The 11,658-nt window shown below is 43.5% G+C and overlaps 1 protein-coding gene across 3 annotated transcripts; it reads right to left on the bottom strand.

Moving 5' to 3' along the window:
- Nucleotides 1-1,599: 1,599 nt before the first annotated feature.
- Nucleotides 1,600-11,595, bottom strand: LOC143328611 (uncharacterized). 3 transcript variants are annotated; one of them, XM_076743839.1, is made up of 16 exons: nt 11,406-11,595; nt 8,934-9,016; nt 8,762-8,842; nt 8,578-8,634; nt 8,291-8,494; nt 8,005-8,118; nt 7,602-7,647; nt 7,307-7,397; nt 7,063-7,204; nt 6,822-6,926; nt 6,522-6,615; nt 5,800-5,833; nt 5,514-5,591; nt 4,531-4,633; nt 4,313-4,434; nt 1,600-4,172 (listed from the first exon to the last, which is right to left on the bottom strand). In XM_076743839.1, exons 1-16 carry the CDS (start codon nt 11,461-11,463, stop codon nt 4,037-4,039), a joined length of 1,548 nt encoding a protein of 515 aa, XP_076599954.1. In that variant the 5' UTR covers nt 11,464-11,595; the 3' UTR covers nt 1,600-4,036. The 3 variants fall into 3 exon arrangements, with proteins under 3 accessions (XP_076599954.1, XP_076599951.1, XP_076599952.1); XM_076743836.1 differs by having other exon boundaries at nt 1,607-4,172; nt 7,307-7,400; nt 11,406-11,567; XM_076743837.1 differs by having other exon boundaries at nt 1,614-4,172; nt 5,514-5,588; nt 7,307-7,400; nt 11,406-11,567.
- Between the last annotated feature and the right edge of the window lie 63 nt (nt 11,596-11,658).

Here is an 11,658-nt window from a genome sequence, read left to right as displayed (position 1 = left end):
GGATCTCCAAGGCCGACAGGGAGAGGAATGAGAGATGTGTGAGGAGAAAAAAAAAAAAAGGAAAAGGGGGTTTAAAAATATAACTATCATTGCTTTTTGTGACATCCTTCCATTATAACTTGACGCACTGTTGCATATCAGACTAATTAAACTAGACTAGACAGGTGTCCCTGCTCTTGTGCCAATATTTAACAGCTAAGTGGGTGTGTGTGTGTGTGTGTTAGTGAGAGTGCGCTACAAGGTCTCGGAGGGCTCACAGGGCTAAGAGTATCTGAGCGAAGCAGCTCTCTGTGGCAGAGCCCTCTCTCTCTCTCTCCACCTCTCTAATTACGCCGACCGAGCCGGCTCTGCCCTTACCCACAATCTGTGGAGGCATGAAATAAATACATGCTCTCCAACAATAAACAAGTGCTTTTTCAAACGACAGCACCCCCTCACACTCACCCCCACAGCCGTCTCTCCAGCTTTCATAATGCTTTTACTTTCAAACTCGCTATAGGAGCATGTGGGCATGTAGTGTGTGGAGGATGTGCTGCACAGGTTGAGGGCCGAGAGAGCTGCGCATAGAGGTTGACATCATTAGATTCAGCATCAATCGCCATTTTTAACAATAAGGTGGGCTAAAATTTGACTGTGAGGTCAAAAATATTTAAAATGAGGTTAAAATCTACGAGTTACAATGAATGTCTTCCCATGCCTTCTTAAATCTGATAAAAATGGTTGAAATAAATGCATGCATGCAATTTTAAAGGCGTACTCCACCAATTCAGTAATGTACTTTTGCATAAGCAGGGGAATTTCCAAAGCAGCAGATGCCTTGATATCCTAAAACATGATTTAGTCGACCACCCCTGCCCCCTTCTTTCAAACTCCACGCCTCGTTTGGAATGCAGCCTTTTGTTACTGGGATATTTCTCAAACGGTGGAAGGCGTTATACACATGTTTTCACAGGCCATGCAGTTCATTTTGATGAGTGAATTTTACTTCATGTGTACATGTAAAATCCGTGGAGTGCCCCTTTAATTTTGCAGCATCACGCACTCACACTTGCAATGAAAGTACACGCAGGTGGCATCAGGCTGCAGTTCCTCTCTATTCAAAACGTCATCTGTGGCCTAATGGTTGCTTTTCCCACACATTCTGAGCACCATTAGTCATGTCTCCATCTTCCACTGGTCTGGGTGGTTACAGAGTCCCTAACGCATCTTTCATGCTGGCCACACAAGTGTCTCCTACAAGTGATGAGAGGGTTACCATATCCCCCCACACCAGTCTGGTCTGCTTTGATTTACATCTTCGGGGTTTTAAGCATCAGGAATGACTTAAAGCACCGTCTTGGTTCCTGGAGATCAAAAAAGATGAATGCACCTACTATGCAGTGCGTATACATTCATCCTTGTTTCATCTCTGGCTGGTTAAGTTGGTGACATGTTTCAGTGAGAAGCTTTCATGTACAACACTGCCGCCTTGTGGCAGGCCGGACACCCACAGACTGCTTCCAGAACATTCCCATTTATGACATATTAACAGCATAACTGCATACCTCAGACATGTTTCCCCCAGTTTGTGCCATTACTCATGTAGAGACTCATGAATATGTGGTATAGGTGGTTCAAATACATTTATTAAATATAAAAGACTCTTTTGCAGTGCAGTAACGATAATACAAAATATTTGGAAGATTAACAGGATTGCAGTGCTCTGGTTATCAATGTGTACATCACAATTAAAAATCCATTTTCCTCAAATAGTTTGAAACAAGGTATAACGACTAAAAACATGCCAAATAGATAAGATTAAACTCAGGGAAACGTTGCATCTGTCCAATTTTAAAATATCCACAAGGTGAAATCAAAATATGCTATGGCGACATCCAACGCATGTTATTAGTCTGCAAAATTAAATGCACTGCGCAACCACAGTTAACAGCACCAGTCAAAGAAGAAACAAATCTGTGTAATTGACAAGTGAAGTCTTAAGGTGTGGTGTTCAATTCACGTTTCACAAGTTTTAGCTGTAAGACCGAGAGTAATACAAGAGGAAGTGCGGCATTAGACAGTGTTTGCACCAATGGTTCCTAATAATGCTAGTCTCTAAAAGCCAGAAACACAGAGGAGGGGACATTTCTTTAACCTACCATGAAGTGAAAAGACAAAGAATGAAAGACTTAAAAGCTGTATTCAGCTCCCATGGTATGTTGTAAAAAAGAAATAGAAAAAAAAACAAAACTTAGGTATAAATAGGAAAATAAATACTCTGACTGTGCTGTGCATAGTGTGCTAGTCAACGTAGTGTGGACTTAAACCAGCTGTAATTGTTATCTAATGGATGATACAGACACATGACAATGGGTTTTAATGCACTGTCTAGTGTTGAAACTCAGGAAAGATTGAGGCTATTTTCAGTGCAGGTTCATCAAATGAAGCATTCTTTGGTTCACTGAAATACTGAAATGGAGACCCCCCCCCAAAAAAAAAAAAAAAAAAAACAACCCCACTGCTTTTCAAGGTTCGTAAGCAGATAACGTTACACATGTATGCACATGACTGAGTGTGAATTTTTGTAAGGCAATGTCCTGTAGTATGAACTACTTCACCAACGACATGGCCCTGTTGGTCACAGACATTAAACTATGAAAACAGACTACTTGTGCCAGAGGTTGTAGGTGTGTGTAGGTCAGACACAGAACTGACGATCAAGCACTTTTCTTTTGCATAGACATAAAGCACTATCATGTTTACTGCGCAGATGTACCTGGAAAGCATATTTCATATTGTAATGCTGAGATGCAAACTCAGGAGGGCTATTCACTTGCATTGCATGCGCAGACCAGTGCCACAACTAGTTCTCCTATAGTCCGCAAAAACAGGGAGAAGTCTGCAGAACCGACGAACGCCACACCTGACATTTCACACAATGTCATACAACGAAACCAAGAACTGTGGCCTCAAATCTGACACAGTCCCACCAAAAACTGAATACTACAGCCTTCATAAAGGCAGTATTGTCCTGAATTTCATGATATTGCAGGTGTTTCTATTACTTCTTCCATATCCAGCAATTAGGGTTATGAAGTACAGTGAGTCCTCAATAACCTGTCAGGACAACTGAACAGGCATGCAGTGTGTGTATCCAACCGTTCAACAAAAGGGCAGCCAATAAGCAAATTAAATGACATACACGCCTACTGCATGCATTAATACGTTCAATTCTGCTGTCTTTTTAGCCACGTCTGACCATCTTAAAAGGCACCTCTCAGGTTCTCTGTAGTTTACCAGCTCAAAGAAAAGCCTCATCTGCATAGAGGAGGTACTGAAATGTCAAGTTCGCCTGTTGGTGTGTCTTTGGTCTGGTGGATAATGCGCAGATATTGGCACAGGAACGAGTAGGAAATGGAGCCCCAGTATGAACCGCAGACTGGCGTGACCAGTTGAGGGCCATGGAAAAACCTAAACTGTATTGGTCAAGTGACTGAACTTCAAAAATGGGGAGGAACACTGCTTTGTGATGGGATTTCTGAAGAAGGAAGGTCCCCATGACCGTCACTAAAGAACCCTGGCCTGTAAAAAAAAAAAAAATCCATACTGAGTCCTTTCATTACTGCTGTATATGACGAGCCATTACTCCTTTTTCAACAGCGACTGGGACAGTTTCACTTACTAGTCGTGTTGTCTGCCTGTGACATTAGGTTGTATCCCCTAAAGCAGGAATAGGTCACTTTGTGCCCTGAAGTGCTGCAATTATGAAGGTTTTCATTCAAAACAGAGACTGGTTGATGTACTACTGAGCAATTTTGCTCAGTTTAGTACTGGGTTGAAGTAAAAACCTTCATACTCCCAGACTTTCATGGCACATGTATGACTATCCCTGCCCTAGAGCCTGAGTGCTGGCTGTGATCCTGTGACTACTCCAGTCCATTCTGCTACAGTAAATATTTTTAGCCCAAGGAACCTGGTCCAGTAAGTGCCGGCCCCTTTGGCTTAGTCTGTGCATCCTAGTTTCCTGCACACTACTGGAGCAGAGAGCAGGCCAAGTTCAAGGCTGCCAGGGCTTCCGGTCCTTGCCTTTCTGATCAGGAATGTGTTTGTAGCGACATTTGTCCCCAAAATGGCAGCCGGTTGTTCTCCAGAAGTAACACTCGTCTCCGTTCACTGGGCCACGTCGTCGCGGTCTGTGCAAAGAGGAAAATTACATGGAGACACAGCAGGGAACAGAGAGCATATTACGTATAAAAGCAATTAAAACTGCAGTTCTGTGGGATGACTTCAGTGACGTAGAGAGATTCTTAAGTGAGGCTGAAGTGCTTCTTACCCAGCAGCTGCCCCTGCTTGCTGTGTGACAGGGAGACAGGTCTTAAGTGGAATGGGAAGGACCCTCTGAGTGCGACGGTCAGGATAGCGCACCACTAAACGTGTGTTCTCGATACAAAAACCCTGTGAGAGGAAGCGTACATGCAGATCTAAGTCCACAACAATGTTCTTTAAAAAAACGACAAAAGATTGAGAGAGGGGAACCAAGTAAGTGCTCACATTTAGTTTCTCCATGGCACGGGCAGCCATGTTTGCGTTCTTAAAGTTGACGAAGGCACAGAATCTCTCATGCAGCACACGGATACTCTCTATTTCACCATACCTACAACGCCAAGCAAACAATTTAACAGACAAGTCAGTCACTACCTGGGTTAGATTTCAATGTCACTGTTCAAAGAGGTACAAAAGTGTTTTTGGTGAAATGCCTCTCCACTTAGTGAATTAGGGACATGAACATTGTGATTATATCGACTAACTTTAAAGTTATAATCTCAAAAATTTTCCTCTAAAGTGAATTTTAAGTCACTATTGCCAAATGAGGTGACACAATAGTGACTGAGCCTATGGCCCACTGATGAAAGCACTGGCAGACTAATATATTGGCAGCATTAACAAACTGCTTGACATTCCTGGAAAAAATGCTGTATGAAGTTACCGCTAATGCAAACCTGACATTTTCTACAGCTGCAGCTTCACATTAAAATATTTTAACTGGTGAAACAAGTTGACTTTTAATGTGTTTGTCAGCGAGCTTTGCACTCACTGCTATCATTCATCAAAATCTTGTCAGTTTCGTCATTTTTGGCATTTTTTGACAGCAGATCAGAAACAAGAAGTAGCAGCCACAGTGAGCTCTTGGATGAAGAGCTGCAGGCGACAGGCTGCATACCAACCTCTCAGCAAGGTCACTGACTCCTTTCACTGTGCACTGCTGTTTGCAGGGTGCAGCATAAAATCAGATCACAGTTGCTCACAGAATAATGGAAAAAAAGGACAATTATTGCCTGACTACTTTGTTAAAATGGCAAGAGTTTGTTTTGCTGCCCTGAGAACTATGTGACCTGCAGTATTGAACCGTATTTACAATTATCACCAGTAACAACAGGTGTCGCCAAATCAACCAGGACTGAAATCTTTGAAATTGCCACTTTAAGTCAGTAAGTTAAATAAGTATCAAATGTTTTATTGGAATAGGATCATACGTCTTAAAAAGGTCCCAAAGGTGTTTCTCAGTTAGCTCAGTTGTCACGTTTCCCACCCACAGAGATGGACAAGGGCTTCTGAGGGGAAGAGAAAGAGAACGTAACTGAAAGCAATAAAATCACAACTGAGATCAATTGTTGAAACTTCTCCAAAGAACACTACATGCGCCACAACCTATACAGACAAATGTGTACACCAAAGTGAACAAAATGTATTTTAGCCACAAGAGACGCTGCAAACCGCTCTGACCCCTCGCTTTGATCAGGCAAACAAGTGGTCACCTACCCTGGTGGCACGACGGATGGATCTGGGCTCCAAGCTGCAAATGAAAAAGAGCTCCATCAATAAAATATTCATGTAGAACTACAACTACCGCCTCATGGCTGTTGAAAACTCTGAAGGAAATTAATAAAATGTATTAACTGCACTATATTATATATGCACTATATTGACATGTATGTTTCCAGTGAAAACTGTAAAACATGGATGTTTCACACTCATCTTCAACCCGGCGGCACAGAAGATCTACAGCATCAGCTCAGTTTCAAGGTGAACACCAAGATTAGTGTCACCAACTCAGTATCTGACCAAATGTGAAATATGGTCACGATCTCCCCTTCTGTTCCCGAGTTTTGGTGCTCAATAATGGCCAGAAAAGTGTTTTAGCAGAACATTATGATGTTTCAGTGAAGCCGACCTTTGACCTTTGGGATACAAAATGCCATCATTTTATTCTACAAGACATTTGTGTCAAATTTTGTCATGACTGGTGTATGGATTCTTCAGTTAAGGTCAAACACGTGTCATGTGTGGTCACAGTGACCTTTGACCACCGAAGTCTTATCAGTTCATGTTTGAGTCCAAGTGATTGTTGTGACAAATTTGAAGAAATTTCCTCTAGGTGAGAGCAGACGGGCGTATGGACGGACAGCCACGAAGCCTAATGCCTCCATATGAAAACACAAGCCCTCTCTATCAAATAAGAAAACATGTGCATGTGATCTTACCCCTGGGAACATCAGAACAAGAGGACAGAACAGCCTGCACAGTTGAAAATTTCTCCAGCAGCAGGACACTCTGCCCCTCTTCAAAACCAAGCTCCTGAGGAAAGAATAGTGGAAAATGAGTAATTAGTCATGAAAATACAATCAAAGGTGTTAAGTTTTGAGTCAGGATGAATAGTTTAACAACAACATGTCGCTTCTAAAAATGCAAAGTTCAGAGGTCGCTCTGGTTATTTTCATTCACAGCTGCAAACATTTACAGGAAACACCTTTACCACTTTGTTTACGAGTGGTTTTTTTTACCATCAACTGCAGCACTTTGCAGTTAAAGAGTTCAATGACAGCCTCCTCACAGTCTTTGTCCAGTCTCAGCACCTGCTCCATAGCCTTCTCTGCCTCGCTGTACCGCTACAACACACACAGAGACCCACAAATACGAGAACGTAAAGGCTAATCTTATCACAAAGGCTTGCGTGTGAAGCTATTCAGCAGAATTTTCTTTGACTACAAGCTATATCACAAGACCACAGTAGCGTGTGCCCACCTTCATGCCCATGAGAGCACTGCCCTGGCGGAAGTGTCCTTTGGGCCAGTCTGGAGCCAGCTGAATGGAGCGTTCAGCATCGGCCAGGGCCTGAGGGTACTGCTCCAAGCAGTAATAACAATAGGAACGATTCCCAAAGAATCTGCAGGACGTCATTTAAAAAACACAACAGGAATATGTTACATGTGTCTCAGATGTATGCTCTCTCTTTGTAATAAACTAGTCATGAGCACAGGTGATGTACCTGTTATCCTTTGGATCACATTTGATGGCTTCTGTAAACATACTGACTGCTTGTGCGTACTGCCCCTCTTGCACCAGCTTGATCCCTTTTTCTGCTAGAAAGAAAAAAATGCTTGTAAATAATTCTCTGGTGAGCCGGACGCCCCAGGCTGCACTGACTGCAGTGCTGCACTCTGACTCGCTTGTCCAAAAGGGACACGTAATCAATAATAACCTCCAAGGCTTTGTTTCTTTTTCAATTAATAACTAATTAAAAGGATGATCATGTCCCCCGATGTGTAGAAATCATTCCTCACCTGTCAGTGACGCGCTTTTCTTACTCATGCTGTCAGTTCCATTTGTCTGTAAGAAAAACACCTGTTTATTATTCACAGCTGTGAAAATGTACTTGATCATCACGTTCTGAACATTCTCAACAGGAAATACTCAGATTTGCATTTGCTGACAAAACTATAAAGCGTGGGCTTGACTCGCTGCACAAATGCCCGAGGTCTAAGCGTCACCTACAGCTGAGATAGAGTAAGTCACACACGCACACCCACACATTTCAACAACTGTTGTAAAGGCTTTCATGGTCCAGAGTCCACTTTTCCACAAATCAGACTTTTGAACTGCTGCCACAAGAAAAATAGTGGACAGTTACAACAGGAGCTCCTGCTCTTCCTTCTCATCTTACATTATATATCAGCATTCATTCACCTCTCTCTTGGCCTCATTCTCTTTGTTTTCTTTGGACTTGCGACTTGATCCTTTGGGTTTGATATGGCTAGCAGCATTAGCAAAGAAGGCACTGCTTACATCCCACTCAGGCTCCTGCGGGACACAGAAAGTCAGAGAATCCTGTCGTCTAGGCATACAAGCATGCAGGCACTCATATTCAAACAGATACTCTACCAACTGATTCACAGACTTTAACTAGAGATCTGACACTTAATGTTTGACTGGAGGTTCATACATGCATAATTCTCTAATGTAGTGCCCCTACCTCTTCAGTGGATCTGGCCTGGGTCCTCTGTCCTTTGATTCCTGACGGAGTCATGACTGGAGTGGCAACGCACTTTTGTGAGGCCGCTGCCTCATTTTCCTCCACGTTTTGCACTCTTTGTTTCTCCTCCTCAGCGCCAACTTCTGCTTCTGACTCGCTCTCATCCAGTTCAGACTCTGCACCTCCATCTTCGTCTTCATCATCCTAATGAGCAGAATTGTACATATATATCCAGTTAATCGCGGTCAAAGCAAAGGCATTTCTAGAAGGAATAGTGTGATCGTCACCTGTTCAGCACTCTCATTTGGCTTAACTTGCTCCTGCTTCTTGCGTTTTCGACGACGCTGGAACAGATGCAGTAGTTGACACATCAGAACATGGATGACTTTTCCCATCATTCATAATATAATAGACCTTATTAAAAGTGTATCAAGTGGGATCTTTAAGTGGTGCGAGGATTTGCGTGCTGACCTTCCTCTTGGCTTTGCGTCTCTCCGCCTTCCGTCTGACCTTCTCCTCCTCACTCAAATCCTCCTCTCCATTTAATGCATCCTACACAAACACACACAGTTGAACACTGCACATTGTACCTTCACCCTTACGGCCCTAACAATGCCCTGTCGGTCTGACACCATTTGTTTACCTGTGACAAAGTGGCATCATTGCTAGGGTCAGGGGTTGCGGCACCACAGTCCATCTGCTCCTCCTGCTGCTGGACAGGGGGGCCTGGTGGGAGACGCACAGCACATCTGCTTTTAAGAACTCTGTTGCACTGCTGCCTTCAATTTTGTCAGAGTTTGGGAAGTAGATATGTTGTCAGCTGAAACTGCTCCAAACAAGAAAATGTCTTAATTGTTCAGAAATAGATAGAGCAGCATAGAGGAAAAGTTCTTATTTATGTACACTGTGTTCCATCTTGCTATAAAGACAAAGGAACAAAAAGCTTATTCACATGCACGCTGACTAAGACCTTTGTAAGAGTCCCTACCTGACCCAGAAGAAATGAGGGCTGTCTGGATTGTAAACATACATGTTCCTCCTTCCTCATTCACATTCAAGTCTAACCGCTACGAGCTTTGATAACAAAAAGCTAACTTCTAAGTGACACTGGGTGGAGACAGGAAAGATGATGCAAGACTTTCTAATTAAAAAAAGGCAGGAAAGCACAACCTGAGACAACAGAAGAGAAAACTGCGCAGTGAGATCGATTCAGGTTGTTTCTTCTAGGTCTTAAGACAGACGTTCCACACGCAACGCACAGCTGCCTCGGGCACTTGCTGTTTGAACACACGATATCTTTCCTCAGAAACTAGGTTGACGATGACACAGACAAAACAACCACTGCCCTGAATGTAGGATATATGTGTGTTTGTGTATTCTGGGGGGAGGGCACAGATCAGATCAAACCAGGACCCAGTCACTGATTTAGGCCCAATGGCAGCAAACAAATGGCAAAACAAAGGGAAGCAAAACACTGGACCATGCAGGAATCTATGTGGTGTCAGATTTCAATTTGTTCAGCAAAGATCTCCAGAGTAGTGACAAATTCATACTTGGTCGGTGACTCATGTTGTGACTCGTGAGGCATTGATGCGAGTGACTGCAGCTCTCCTGCTGCTCAGTGCAGTTTTGCTCTATGTGCTGCATTCTACGTCCCTTGTGGTGAAAGGAGGACAAGCTGCCACTGGACTTCCTCATTCTCTATATTTTACAGGGTACAGGGCCTCTGGCTAACGTTTGAGACAGTGCTGTGAAATGCATTAAATACACGATTAGAGAAAGTCACTTTCAACCCTGACACCAACCATCCATGTACATTTTTTTTAATCTCTTGAACAAAGTCTGGCCCAGTAAAGAGTCTACCGTTCTGCCATTGCAAGGAGCCGGTGTCTCTTAACATGCACATGAAATGGAAGGAATTTCAGCTGTCCGTGTCTGGCTTACGCCTCAAATGTCAGGATGCAAACACCACTATAGCCCAGCTCCATCCCATCAGCTGAATCTGACTTTTCGTTAAATCTTAACTAGACACCTTCCCAACACAGACATGACACAAGATACGTGGACAAACGCAACAAAAGAGTCACTGTCTCTCCCTTTCAAGGAGACTGCTTAAATTAGTGTTGAGTTGAAAGGTGAGCTCTTTCCACAGGAATGCAAAATAACAGTGTACCATGGTGGACTGTAACCAGGAAATCAGCTTCACGTCTCTTTTTCTTTGCCTTCCCTCAGCTCGGCATTACAGAGAGAGAGAATATAACCTTATCATTAAAGCAGGCACTACCAGGCTAGATGAAGTTTGGTGACCAAAGACCAAACAGTAACATGCTCAGTGAATCATCAGCCTTTCAACCCACAAAGTGCAAGGCTGCAAGCATGGAGGTGAGTCTTCACTATGCTAATATGCACGGACAGTGACACCTCCTTCATCATAAAACCAGAAGGAAAACAGTCAAAGCAGAGGCAGATCATGTCATCCGGTCCCGACCAGAGGTTAAACACAAGCAACCTGCTCAACTAGGAAACTGCACAGAGATGGAGAAGCGAGAAGAGGAACCAAGTGTGAGCACATGACATATTTACAGATATAATTTGATGCTCGAAATGTACCGCTGAGCTCGTCCTGAGCTCCAGGGCTTTCACCACCTATTTGAAGCATTGTTATCATGCCGACATGCACGAGGGAATGTACCTCTAATCTGTGCTAGTTTCAGTCTTTTAGGCACATCTCCTGCTACAGTTTGGTTGCAGGTCGTTAAAGTTTTGGTTTAAAGTTTGGTTATTATTGGTTCCGCGAAGGTAAAACTCTGTTTAAGTGTGTTTCTGGTACGTTATTACAACTTCTTGGCAGCGACTGCGCGAACTTGGAAGCGGTGCGAGCAAGGGTGGACCTGGAAGAAGCGACATTTCATTGTTTAACCAAGAACTCAGTTTGAACCTCACGACAAAGACCCGAACCCCAAAGACGAAGCACGACCACACATATATCGTCTAATAACCCAGGCGTCGGATTTCACCCCCAGTTTCATTGTCACACGCGTTTCGTTACCGTTTACGGAACCAGTTGAACTTACGGTTGAGTTTAGAAAGTTTTGAACGTTGGGACGTTTCTTACCGCTCCCGAGTCCCAACAGTCGGCATATATCTCTGGTGAATTTCATGAGCGCAACCATCCAGCATTATCGTCTCGAAATATCCCACTAAAAATATTCAAACAAAGGTTTAGGTTAGTGCGAACACGCCTGTTATATCGGGACAGCCGACAGCGAATCTGCGGGAATCTTTGGTGGTTTGGTCCACTTCCTGAGCGTCAAACGCGACGCGGGGTCCACCCTGAGCAGCGTCTTAAAGGGACAGGACAGCCCGAT

The sequence above is a fragment of the Chaetodon auriga genome, chromosome 11 (genome assembly GCF_051107435.1).
Source record: "Chaetodon auriga isolate fChaAug3 chromosome 11, fChaAug3.hap1, whole genome shotgun sequence".
Classification (NCBI taxonomy): domain Eukaryota; kingdom Metazoa; phylum Chordata; class Actinopteri; order Chaetodontiformes; family Chaetodontidae; genus Chaetodon; species Chaetodon auriga.
The sequence above is the reverse complement of the archived record's forward strand: the minus strand, read 5'-3'. Positions and strand labels throughout refer to the sequence as shown.

Excerpts from the sequence above, each read along its gene's own strand:
- LOC143328611 (XM_076743836.1), bottom strand. The coding sequence starts at position 11,463 with ATGGTTGCGCTCATGAAATTCACCAGAGATATATGCCGACTGTTGGGA. Across the intron at positions 8,635-8,761 it reads GACGCAAAGCCAAGAGGAAG|CGTCGTCGAAAACGCAAGAA; the intron begins GTCAGCACGCAA and ends CATCTGTTCCAG. Across the intron at positions 7,205-7,306 it reads TGTGATCCAAAGGATAACAG|ATTCTTTGGGAATCGTTCCT; the intron begins GTACATCACCTG and ends GACGTCCTGCAG.